The 14,040-nt window shown below is 35.1% G+C and overlaps 1 protein-coding gene across 5 annotated transcripts in view; it reads right to left on the bottom strand.

Moving 5' to 3' along the window:
* IDE (insulin degrading enzyme) overlaps positions 1–14,040 on the bottom strand; it is a 61,363-nt gene that overhangs the window by 27,123 nt on the left and 20,200 nt on the right. For all 5 annotated transcript variants that reach the window (XM_027648305.1, XM_027648306.1, XM_027648304.1 and 2 more), the window contains 3 exons: positions 12,077–12,180; positions 1,918–2,020; positions 918–1,040 (listed from right to left, as the gene is read on the bottom strand). In XM_027648305.1, coding sequence (XP_027504106.1) covers positions 918–1,040; positions 1,918–2,020; positions 12,077–12,180 — 330 coding nt within the window. The remainder of the gene's footprint in view (positions 1–917; positions 1,041–1,917; positions 2,021–12,076; positions 12,181–14,040) is intronic.

Raw genomic sequence — 14,040 nt, 5'->3', positions numbered from 1 at the left:
AAGTTTTTGTGTGGATCAATTACCAAGCTGCTATAGAGACACTGAAGGACCATCAAGTTTCTGCAGCACACCAGTTAGTGTTATTTAATAAAGCTGTAGTATATGTCCCTGCTAAAGTTTAGGGGTTTTGTTCAGGATGAACATAAATATATGCTCAAAGGCTTTCTCCATTAATAATATTGCTTCAAGTATACACTTAAAATGTCCTATGCAGAACAAATATGTTTTCCTGAAGGGTATCTCTGCACTAGAGTAGACTTCTATTCATCTAGTGTGAAAGAAGTATGCCTGAATTGAGTATTCAAGATGAAGTACAACACGTAATTGCTGAAGACTTTTCCTGTTTATCCTCCAGCTAAGCCTAGAACAGGGATGAGCATTAGCAAAGACAACCATGCTTTACAATAGTAAGAAGTAATTTTTTCTATGTTTTACACACTCAGAAAAACTGAGATTTTCTAAATATTTTGAGATCATGAAATGATGCTTCTAGGAAACTGGAGAGTGATGTCTATTTACGTGTTTACACTTCTCTCTCCCTTTTTCCACACCATCACACACTTTTTCCACACACAGTTACAAAAGAATAGCCTTGTCTACACCCATGCCTTACTCAACACTGTTCAAAAAAATGTAAGAGTGGCAGTCACTCTTCTGCTGAATAAACAGCCTTATTATTATTTCTATCAGTGCCAACACCCTTTCAGAAGGGCAGAAAGAGTTCAAGCTGTTTGCAGACTCATTTACATAGGAATCCAAACTTTCATAATCCACTACTGTCTTTACAGTAATATCTTGAAGTTTTGTACTTTTTTTTATTATATTTTGAAATATGACATGATCTGTATTTTAGAAACACAGAGGAATTAAGTTCCCAGGAGGTTAGGTAGCAAACAGGACAAATACAGACAGTTTACCTTGACAAGGGCAGGGTACTGTGTTGCATCTTTTTCCAATGGCAAAATCTCAAAGTTTGTAGGAATGAACTCGTTCTTCATTGGAAGCTTGAATTTCCCATTCAAGTCAGCATTTTGCCATTTCTAGATAAATAGGAGAAACAGTGAGGCTAAGCAGAATTTCTGCTTAACTAATAGATATATATTTATTTCATGCTGAAACAAAAGATTTTAAAATGTGTTCCACCACCTTATGTGTAAATACTATTAAGATAAAAGGGAAAGAGAGGCATAGCTGGGAAAACAAGTCAAAGTAGACTATCAGCAGGATGTAGTACTCTGAGAAGGAGGATGGTGATAAAAGGTAATTTTGAAAAGTTTACAGTACTGTGTGTTTTATGTCTCATATTTTCTGCTACTATGAACTGTAAATGATGATATTAAACCAAATACTTCAACAGGAATTCTAATCAAGAGCACAGGTGTGGTCAAGCAAAAGGAAGCGTTCCTATGTAATGTCTGTTCAGAGCACACTTGGAAGGTCCAATTCAGCTTGGAGGTATATACTTTGCAGCCATCTCTTCTTAAAAGATTAGAACAATAACAAGTTTCAATAAGGATTTTCTCACCTCCTTTACTGGAGTTTTAATTTTTAGAATCTCATTTAACTGGCAATATATATGTGTTTTCTATGTTGCAAAAGTAAATTTTAAAAATAGTTACATGTAACAGTTGTAAAAAGATTCTTTTCTTAAGTACAGATGAGTTAATTAACATATAATAGACGCTATTACATTTTAAGAAGTTAATGCTTACATTTTTAAGTAGCCACTGCATATTATGGATCATTTACAGCAAAAACATTTTAACATATAACATTAAACAGACTTATTGTATGATTTTCATGCTATGTAGAGCAGCAGATTTAACCTCTCCCTTGAACTAAAGGGAAAATTAGACAAAGGGTTTGCCACTGACTTTCATTTGCAGGTATTAGAATATATTAAAAGTTTTAACATGCCTTAATAACTTCATCAGAAATCGCTTCTTGTTTGTACTGTGTTCCATACCAGTCTTCTGTTCGATCAGTTTTTCCTTCAAAAGACTTGGAAACTATTGCAACTCTGAAAACAAAGAGACAAAGCACTTTGTCATGAATGTGTCTGAGAGTGTGAGAAATTATTCCGAGCACTGTTTCTGCTCCATCCCCAGAATGCATTTATTTCTGCAAACAGTCCCTGGACAATTACAGGGTACCTTGGATAGCAAGTACATGTATACCAAACTACACACTAAGGTTAACCTTATCAAGTTAATGTTACCATAAGGATCAGCAAGTTCAATTCCCTGCTTCTTACATGATTACCTAAAACTAAACCATATGACTAACAGCATCATCCAGACGCTCCCTGAACTAAAGAATACACCTAAATGAAACGAAACACACAAAAAAAGAAAATTACAAATTAATCAGTATTTTTTCAGTAGTCTACATGACAGGAATCAAGAAAACTCCTTTAATTCTTTTGAACAATCTACAACACAAAAGAGTATTCAACGGAAATAAGTGGCTAACTTCAAGAGTAAACAGATATTTCTAAGAATTTTGAAATGGTTAAAAAAGGTAGCACAATTACCTCCTGTATATATTTAATAATCGCTAGATGCTGAACAGCACAGTAACAAACTTTGTCAAGTCTTTGCAGATGACTTAAATACACATTACAACATCAAAATATGTGCAATGTAAGTGTTCTTTTTTAATCACAGCATCTTCAGACCAGGAACATTCTGTTGTTTATTTCTAATGTGCACAGCAAAGTGGGGTGCAAATCAAAGCAGGCACATGTGGATGTGTCCCCAACTATAGTATTGTTACGTTACAATACACTTGGGATGAATTTTGCAATACATTGAAAAGTTTAACTATGTAGACTAATACTGTAAATACCCTTGTTCTTATCCCTCCCAGTTCATCTAATGGGTACACATAAATCACTAAATGATCCAAGAAGGCTGAAGAAAATAGGATTCTACTGTATTTAGTTCTAGATGCCCCTATTATGAAGATTTTCAAATTATTAATTATTTAATCCCTGCATTGCAGCTTGAGTAGCAGGAGAGCAGTGAGGTAAACAGTCAGCATTGCATGCACTTAAGTACATGTCAGAGTTACACGGAACTGTAAAGACACATTCTCTAACAACAGATTCAAAAACTGAAGCAGGACTTGTTCCACAGATGGTCTAATTTTGAGACAATATTTTAAATCATATATTCTGAAGAATGTTTTAGGGATGCAGATTTCCTCTGGGGTGAGAAAGAGAGAAATTTCTACTCCCCAGCTTTTAAGGAACCACATGATTAGCACAAACACACACACAAAACAACCCTTGCTCCTCTGCAGAAGTTATGCAATATCCAAACCAGAAAGAGAATACTTATTTTTAGTAGATGCATTATTTCATCTCTCATTGCTAAAAGGCAATAGACATGGTTAACATTTTTAATGTGCCTTCACACAAAATGGTCTCATATCTGTTTGCATGATGTATCTATTTCATTTTTTATACAAAAGAAGCACTATTAAATAAATATTCAGCAAAGAACTAAGCATTTTAATCCTGGGAATACTTGTTCTTGCAAAAAAGCAGATACTAGCTTGGTCAACAAGGTGGAATCTGTTAGATAGATTGTTGTTTTTATTAAAGCGAACCACAGAAATATTCTGGTTTGCGTTTTAACTTGAACAGCTGGTGAGTAAGAGTTCTATCATGTTGTGCTGGTTTTGCCTGGGGTAGTTAATTTTCTTCACCGTGCCTGGTATGGGGCTGTGTTTTGGATTTGTGCTGAACACAGAGGTAATGATATACAGATGCTGTTGTTGTTGCTTGAGCAGGGCTTACACAGAGCCAAGGCCTTTTCATGCTCCTGGTTAAAGAGGCTGGGGGAGCGTGGCCCGTCAGGAGGAGACCTGGCTGAGACAGGTGACCCCAACTGACCAAAGGGATATTCCAGACCATGTGGGATCATGCTCAGTATATAAAGTGGGGAGGAGAAAGAGTAAGTAGGGGACATTTGAGTGATGGTGTTTGTGTTCCCGAGTAACTGCTGTGCATGACAGGCCCCTGCTCTCCTGGAGATGGCTGAATACCTGCCTGACCATGGGAAGCACTGAATTAACTCCTGGTTTTGCTTTGCTCCTGTGTGCAGCCTTTGCTTTCCCTATTAAACCGTCTTAATCTCAACCCACGAGTTTTCCAGCTTTTACCCTTCTGATTCCCTCCTTGATCCCACTGGTGGGGGGATGAGCAAGCAGCTGCATGGTGCTTAGTTGCTGGCTGGGGTTAAATCACAACACTGGCACAAAGTTTGTAAGAGACTATAAAAACCATAAAGTCTTTTAGAATTTCAGAGCAACCTACCACGTCTTTTCATGCAGTAAATAAAGAATAAAAATAAAAAAAAAAGTCTTAAGTGAAAAGATTATCCTGGTAAATTTCCAATAATCATATGGTCTGAGAAGCAAGACAAAGATGTCTTAAGATATAATATACAGATGTCTGTTATTCAACATTTCCTCCTTCTACCCTTCTCCAGCACACTGATGTTCAAGCAGTAGTGACAATTCAAGCATCCAAACATTTGCTGTAGGAACACACTAAAATTAAAGAGCTAAAAATAATTCTGTCTGCTCAACGTATAGAAAATGAAACTTTGGAAATCAGCATTGTAATTCTTCAAGCAGTTTTGCTTCAAGGGATCCTCCTGCTCTCCCTGTATCCCAAATCACTACTGGAATGATTACTGACATTTTGAGCTCTCAGAAACATACCCACAACAACATAAAAAAATCGGAAGGGATTTCACCTGTCCAAGAATTACTACTTAAACCAAGATACAAGCACCAACAGGAATGAAGACCAGGGCATGAAAAGAAGAGAAGAAAAGAAGCACAGCAGTTAGAAATAAAATGCCATACAGCTACTTAAATGTATCGTAATGCATCTTTACAGTTACCAATTATGTAATGTTATTTTTGCTTTTCAATTCTGTGTTGTGCTGTATAGCACTATGAACATCCCTGTGTTTTAAGACAGTATTGAAATGCATGGGAAAAGCAAGACAGGCAATCAGGCAACCTTCAATAGGATCTGCTTAAAATGCAATTAGGCTTGGGCCATTCATGAACATGGAACCATACATGCAATTTACTTCTGTATTTACATTCTTGTACATGCCAACTGTGTAGTCCTTGGTTATGGTCAATTTTCAAAAACAAGCACAGTTTCTATAATGTGATACATATTTACTAGACAGTATCTTGTTTTTCACTCTTCTGAAATCTAAAATGAAGCTAAAAGTGACAGATCCACAGGAGACTGTTACTTGGGAAGAGAGTGTGTGCTTTGAAATGAAGGTACTTCCAGGAAAGATTATCAGCTATTATATTCCAGACTTACATAACAAAACTCAAGGTTCTAAGGGTGAAAAGGTAATAGAGTTAGAAAACACAGTATCTGTGATATTAGTAACAAACACGTCAGAGTAAATTTGTTGCAAAAGAAAAAAATCTATACTTATAAAGGATCAATGCCCTTTTTTAGGACCCAATTTAAACTCTGTCTTCCAAATTATTGTCAAACGATGGAAAAAACGTATCTTATTCATATGCATAACATAATGTGACTGAGGTAAAACCAGTAAAATCCTTCATTTGTTCCTAAGTTCCCTCAAAACCATCAGTAAAACTGATGCAAGGCAATACAGGCTATTTGAAGCCACTTGCATACCAATATCATCAGAAACCAGAGTAAGAGGGGAATCTGCATGCAGAGAGATGCTGCAGGGGTTTAGCACTGTAATCACTCTGCAGAAGCACAAGTTATTCATCAGGGTTCAGTAAAACTAAGTCGCTACAAACGCCACGGTTTGGGGGGGAAATAAGTGAGCAAATTGTGATTTTCAAAATTGTTACTCAGATACAATGCAATTAAAAATAAACACATACATTCTGTATTTCTAGCATGTTTGTCATCGGGGGGGGCATCCCCAACTGCCCCGTGATAACAGTTTGCTCAGTGTCTATGAAATTCTAGCAGTTAGAAATTCCTGTATCAACACTTTTGGCATTCATTTTATTTTTCTTCCCTCTAGGATAGGACTAGTGCTGCACTCCTGATATCATGAGAAGAAAAAAGCCCACTTACTATCCAAGGGAAAATGTTCTGTAGCTGTTTAATCTGGTGAGTCACTATCTTCTTAAATTTTAATAAGAGCATTTATTCTGCAGATGATGAGTAGAAAAATGTATTGGAAATGATAGGAAAATTACATTTTTCAGCTAAGACTGTGACACATGCCAAGTCTATTCCCTTATCTTCACAGATGGCTGGCAAAACCCAATACAGTTTGAAGAAGTAAAAATGATACTTACATTTTAAAATGTTTCTCTCTAAGGGAAATTAAGGCACTAAATGCAACAAGTAGTGCACGGGGGTGGGAAGAGAATATGAAAACTTCCTGCTATAGTTCAGTTGAACAGAAATGCATATGTATACTTAGTACCATCTGTCTGGATTTTTTCATACCTTTTAAGCACAAAGTTTTTTAAGAAAATAACAGTGGAAAAACTATACTTTTTAGAAAGACATTGATCAGTTGTTTCAAACTCTGAATGCAGTTATTCCAGTAGAGGTATGCCAAGAAAAGTCCTTAGTGTAGGTGAATTCCAATAGGGTTATGAAAAGGCAATTATAAGTAAAACCAAAATACAAAGAAAAATTCAAATAAATGGAAATTAAATCACCTCAAGACAGAATGAATGCAAGGCATAAAAATTAAAAAAAAAAAAAATCAATACAAAACAGGAAAATAACCTCAAACAACAGGCAAATTTAGGATGTGGCACATACTAACTCTTATAAAAAGGGAAAATAGAAAGGTAAACGTGCATACCTATCAGTAAATGGTGGATAACCAAAACACACACAGATATTTAAAGCGCACGTTCACAGGCGTTTTTTATTAGTATATAAAATTTCCTCAAGGACAGATAAAAGAAGGAAATGGGCTACTGGATTGGTAATTCACTGCATTCATAAAGATATAAATGTAACAAAAAAAAAGTACAATAGAAGGACACCCTTTTATTAATATCTGTAATCTCAATTAATTCTTTCAGGAGAGCCCTCTAAAACTACAAATCCACAGTGGCTTTCTTGAGTCTTTGTAAGGTACCATGACATCACTTTTAGCAAGACTTCCGCCTCCCAAGATAATTTACCTTGCCAGCAATTATAAATATACTATAAAATTATATTCCCTGTTACATTATACTATACTTTGAAAAGGTTAAAAAAATTGCAGTCTATTTTATTTTCATAGAATAAACCCTTAAAATGTGCCTAAAAAGAATACAGAACGATAAGTTAATTTTTTTAGTCAAATAAAAACAGGAGAGTCTGATGCCTCAAATAAAAAAAATTAATTCCCACTAAAACTGACTTATACTTTTAAATTTGAGAAAAATCTGCTTCCTATATTACCACAGAAGCTAAATGGAAGCACAACTGTAACTTTTGTGTTTAATCTGAAAAATGTATCATTTATGGCAGCAGGACAAAGCAACATGACACTTAGGAATCTTAAATTTGGTTTGATGTTTGGTATTTCTTTTTATAAGTTACACTTTTGGAGATGACAAATAGTCTGAACATAAAGAGCACTAAGATGTGAATGTACAGCTGTTGTAGCGATTGCAAACACCAGCAAGACTTCAGTCTACACATAAAAAGCAACACATTGTCATTACTTTGACCACATACCATTCAAACTCAATGCATGCCTGCTGCTACATCATTACAGTCCACCTGCAGGCCTTATTTGATCCATGTTAGAACAACAACTGATTCTGGCAGTTAGAACTGCATTTAATCAGTCTTTGGTCACTCTCTAGTTTATACATATTTATACTTGAGCCTTAACAGGACAGCTGTCATCATAGCTCTGGGCACTTAAGCTTCAGAGAACTAACCCACTTGTACTTACTATCTTTAAGCCCTACTAAAATCTCTGTAACAAAGAGAATATGTAATTATTTAACAATTAACTGAAGAGGCCATAAACCCAGATATATTCCAGTTCTGAAAGTCTTTCTTTCTCCCAGTATTTAGCTTTTTTTTTTTATTTTATCCAAATGCTTAAAAGTTACACATTTCTTCATCTATTAAATGACACCTATTTCTTAAGGCAGGTAAAGTGAAGAAAGATTAAATGCAACATATTTTTTCCAGAATCCAAAAAGCACAAACTAGAAGAAAGCAGCATGACACATATGACATTTAAAGCCCAAGATTACACAGAGACCCACAGAAGTTACTAATGACCCTCTCTGATAACCAGTTTTCTTGACTGTTACCATGCCATCATCACTCTGCCATTATGAAAACTTTGAGACCTTCCTGTACAGAGAAGCACACCTATTCCTGTCCACTTTCGTTTACAAGACACCTCCACCACTTGCATCTCCAGTCCAAATGTACTGCACTTTGCTCCTTAAAAAGTCACATAGACACCATTCAAAACAGGCTGAATTTGAAAGTGAATTGTGAAACACCCATCTTCATCATCTGCAGGATCAATGCTTCCCAGTTGCTTAATATGCTAAAACTGATCATCTTCAGATGGTATTTGTTCTAGATGTGTTCCGTCTTAGAAAAAAAATCCAGCTTTTAGTTAAAATTAATCCACAATTACCAAGTGTGGAGAAAATTCCCCTCTCCAGCAAGTTACTTAGTCAAATGGGAGAAGACTGATGTAATACTACAAAACTACTATAGAAAGACACATATCATGGTAAACTATTATTTTCTTTGGTTACTAATAGTCCAAACATGTTACACCTAAATTCCGTGACTTTTTAGAATTACTTTTTCCTCTCTTTCTAGTAAGATTCTTGCTCATCTTTCTCTTGTCTTGCCCCACCCCCTTTTATTTTAATTTTGGACAAAGATGAATGCAGAATTGCAACGGAAAGTGCAGAGATGGGCTTATGTTACTTAAAATAAAAGAACATTGTGAAATGGATGTTCACTACATGTTTGAAAAAAGCACACCACATTCTTCTAAAAACTGTCACCATTATTCTTGTGCTTATAGTAACATGCTATAGGCTTAAATTTTCTCCCTCTACCAGTATTCTCTATACTTTCCCTTCTCATATTACTAGCTTTTGAACAAGGTTCATTATGGCTATTTTATGCTTAAGTACTGTCAGCTGCAAGGAGTGTCAAAAGATGGGCATAGCCAACAACAGGGGTAACATAGTAGTGTCCAGCAGCTTCTGACAAGCCTAAAGAGTCTATGAATGTATTTACATATATTATTTCCTCCAGCAATTTTTGAATGTTTAAGTAAGAAGATGCTTTGGAAATTGTCTGGCTAGTAACAAAGATCCGATTTACATTTGTGAGTAAGGAGTCACGTTTTAAAGCTATATGAAGGTCTGATAAACATCAGATCTAATTAAGCACCTGGAGCTTCTTTACTAAATCAGTATTAACTCAGGTTTACTTATAGCTTGTAAACAATTCTAAAACCAGTAAAGGTAAAGGTTCACATTCAGCTGGAATTTCATAAAGCTTTCTTCAGAGAACAAGTAATTACACATTCTCTCTTTTAATTACTAAGAACAGTCTTTATGTTAAAAGTATCAAAATTTCAAGGTCTTGGGTGGTAGATTAACATGAAAATACATTCAAAATAAAAGTACTAAATACAATAGAAATGAGAACCTGGAAATTTTCATTAAAGTATTGTTTGTTCAAAGTATGATCTCTTGAAATAGTCAAGCTTCAGTTGACGTATCCCACACACATTACACACAGATCCACACCCACACACAAAGATATAGGCCCTTCTTTAAAGGGCATTAATTACTATGGCAACTACTGTTGCTGATATAGGCAACTCCATTTATTCTATCACTATTTGCATACCCCATAAAACACCAGAACCCCATGACATTTGCAAATACTTTCATAATCCAAGTTTATCCTACTTTATCCAATAATTATCTGAAATATACTATCTTTTAACAACAAATTTTCATATATCTTAGACTAAATGAATATACAAGACAGACTTTGTCATAAAAAGAAACATGAAGATTTGTGCCCAAACTTTTAAATAATTCACAGTAATTTCAGAAAGCTGAAATACATCTCATCCTTCTATATCTAACACTGTCTGAAAATTTCAGTGTGGAACATATTCAGAAACAGCACCCTCCCATCATTATTTTTTTCCAAAACCCTGATAAGCAGGTGCTCAGATACAGTAAGACTGATAGAATACACAAGCAAAAGCTTGTTTCTGTATTTTTATACAGTTTAATAGTATCTCTACACCATTAACTTAATATTACAATTTATTACAACATAAACAAAAGTTGTATTAAAAGAATCAAACTGAAAAAAGGCTTAAAAAAAAAAGAAAATTCAGGCTTCAGAGTGCTAGTGTAACTGTTGCCTATGCAACCTTGTAATAATGGAGATTGTACCACATTATACACTTGTATAAATACACACACAACTTTACACACTGTTCTACTGAACCTCTGCCCTGTTCAGTGCACAGAACAATTAAGAAACAGTTATTCAGTATTTTATGTGTTTTGCCCAATGCATGATCTGACTTCTCTTTCCAATATTCTCCAAATAAACACAATTACTACAATGTCCCTTCCACAGCACTGTGTTACAGGAATTAATTTAATGTTTTAAAATATCCCAAGAGACATTTTTTCATAGATAGGAAGTCAAGTGAATCAAGAGATTCACAAAGTTATACAGGAGGAAGACTTGGTAAATTTTAGTTTCTCTGCCCTCTGTAGACTACACTTAGTCTACAGAGGCTTTTCTGCTCAGGTCCTCCAAGTTTAGTCCCATCAGTTCTGCTGCTGTCCTACCTCAGGTTCCTTGTCTCAGACTTTCTCTCTTTTCTGTCTGCCCAAATTCCATGATTCAGGACAGCCAGTTGAATATCCTTGCTAAGCCTGACATCTTCTAGACTTCTCTTACCTCCACTCTTGTCTACTAGTCCCACTTTCCGTGCCCCTCTCATTTATTTGTCCAACCTGCACTTAACCATCCCCAGCAGTTCCACTAGTCAGCCCCTCCATCCATCCTTGAGTGAGATACCAATTCCCCACAGCTACCAACAGAATACTCCCATGATGTCCTCTGCCAGCTCTCTTGTCCCAGGCTCTTCCTCCCTTTGTTAGATACTTACCCAGCCCTTCCTACTCCTTAAGAAATATGCCTTTTTTTTCATCTGCCCTCATCCTCTTCTCTATGTTTCCAGATTCCTTCACTTGTAAATCATCATTTCAGCACAGAATTATTTCCCTCATCCTGGTCACGTTATTGTTCTTTAGGTATTCAAACAGACATAAGGTACATTCGTTCTTTTCTGCCTCCCTTTTCTACCCCAGTTGTGTGACAGCAGAAGATTCTCAAAAGCACAGGAGGAGAAGATTCCCCTTTTCCTTTCAACATCTAGTCTGACCAATTCCTGAGCCCTGAAATTTTTACTGCAGCACACTCACTCTGCAAAGGAAGCACATGTGCAGTAAGGTCATGCTCACATTGAAGAATGCTCTGAAGCCTGAGAGATTTTAGGAGCTAAAGACACAATTATTTCCACCCACATAAATTGATATTTTTCAGGGGGTTTGCTAATTTGCATAAAGTTTCATATTTCTCCATAGGGGAAAAGAAATATATACAGCAGATAAAAACCATCCCCTTAACACATTTCCAGACCTAGCTCCAAATCATTAATTAAAGCATTCTATATAAAATGTCCCAATAATCTAGCGAGGCAGAATAATTTTACCAGGCTTTTCCTCAGAAAAAGATTCTTACTCTGAGTAAGAATCTTCTTGAAAACTGTTTCAGGCCAAGGGAAACCACTCCACATAGAAAGGCCTGAAATGACATTTCTGTCTGAACAGGAAGAGTTGCATGCACTTACGAGATAATTTTCAAAGGGAACCAAAGACATTAACAGAACAACCAGCTCTTTTTCAGTCACATTTACTTCAGAGTTGTAAGAGATACCTAAGAATTTTTGTTTCCATTAGGTCATTTGCTTTTTTATGTTTGTGTTTAACTTACCGAACATTTTCTGGTCTCAATTTATCCAGTACCATCTCTATTAAATCAGGTCTGAATTCTTCAAGCAAATATTCAGCAGCCAATACTTCTTCTATTGGATAGTACTAAAAACAAAGCCCAGAAACACATAGATGAATAAACAAAACTAAGCATGAAAAAACTACGGTTCAGTAAAGAAAGCAAAAGAATATACTTTTGGTCACAAAATCTGTATTACCTCTGTAACTTCAAATTAGAAGTGTGTAGATGTTTTAAAATCTTTTTCTTAAAACTAAACAAGAGGGAGTAACATTCTATCTATGCAATCGTATTTCTCATGTATTAGGCAATTTTATATACTGCAGATTTACCATTCTTTTCTCTTGAAATATTTTATGTCTCAATATAAAAAGTCACCCACCTTTAAATAATATTTTGAGTAAAGTAAAAAGTAACGTGGTAAATGCTGACCCCTGCAGGATATTTTTAAAGATAAAAGAATACCAAGTACTCTACTAGACTGAATTTGGGGAAAAAAAACGTAAGTAAGCAAAAACAAACAAAAGAAAGAAATAAAAAAAAATCCCATAAAAATTCCCCAAATAACCACTAAGTTCTTTTAGGATTCTCAAATAATTCAATTCTTATTTACAGTAATTTAAAGGTTAAGTATATTTCAATATCTAAAAGCATAATACAGATTTAAACACTTTCAATTTTAACATCTTTTATTTAAGATCAAGCTGAAAATCTCTTAAGGTACACGACAACTTACGAAAAAAAAGTTTAAACTTGTCTGAAAATGATTAGTGTGGTTGATAGGAAAACTTTCTTGATAAACACCTGGGAGGGAAAATCACCAGATGACACTGAGTACTTGCACTCTGCCAGGCAGCTGTAAGTTTTTTGACCAGAATTATTACAAAATTACTTTCTGAATTACATACATTATACAAAAAAACTACTGTGGAATGACTTCCAGAACACTGAGTAACTCATAAAAAGTATTCTGGAAAAGAGAAAGAGCTGAGGGGCTGGAAACCAAGGACAATGAATCAAACCTGTGTTAAAAAAAATTCAAATGTAAATGCTAAATATTCAGAATTTGATGCTCATTTAACTACTAACAGCAGAATGAGAATTACCATTCATACTGCAAAGCACAGCAAAAGAAAGGCAGTGAAAAAAAAAGTCCTGAATCACTACCATACTCTTTGGAACACTTCTGGCAACTTCCTGGCCTGATTTTTGAAGCAATTGTGATCAGAAATGATCCAACAAATACAAACCACTGAAAGACTGTTTCAGAAGTTAGAAGTCCATTTGTTACATGGATTTTAGGCATTTGACTGAACAAAAGCAAGAGACAGCAGCCCAAACACGAGTTCTTTAAACAACCATTCAAATTATTTCAGTTCAGTCTAATGCTTTTTTGTAAACAAAGAGAATTCTAAAATTAAAGATCACTATTTTAGACTTCACAAATTAAAGGTCTAGGACCATTAACAGGAATTTCTGCAAAGAAACCAAAAGTTTCTCTGAATAAATGCAGACATTAGCTATGCAATGAAGAAGAGCTGCAATCTATAAAAGTTATGTAATTTCACCAGACAAAAAGAACCCAATAAACCCATCTAAATATTCTACTAGTGCAAAATGAGGGAATTAAATTCTGCAAGAAGTATAAAGACCAAGTAAAAGCTACATGAGGGTTTTTTCAGTACCAACACATAATCATATCAGTAAAGTCAAACATTTGTAATTTGCAATCTTAATACAAATATTTCTGCTTACTGCAGTATTTCAACGTTGTTAACTATGGAACATAGTGCTCATGTTAATGATAAAATACTACTTCTCTAATATTTTCCCTAATATTTCCTATTTAGCTACAGGTAGACACAGAATAACAAGCTATCTAAGTCTTAAGAAATACTGAAACAGATCAAATAGCAACTCCAGTTACTGTATAATCAGTTCTACCG

The sequence above is a fragment of the Corapipo altera genome, unplaced genomic scaffold, assembly GCF_003945725.1.
Source record: "Corapipo altera isolate COAL_440 unplaced genomic scaffold, ASM394572v1 56, whole genome shotgun sequence".
NCBI classification, from domain to species: Eukaryota; Metazoa; Chordata; class Aves; order Passeriformes; family Pipridae; genus Corapipo; species Corapipo altera.
Note: the sequence above shows the minus strand (reverse complement) of the source record. Positions and strands in the feature narration are given on the sequence as shown.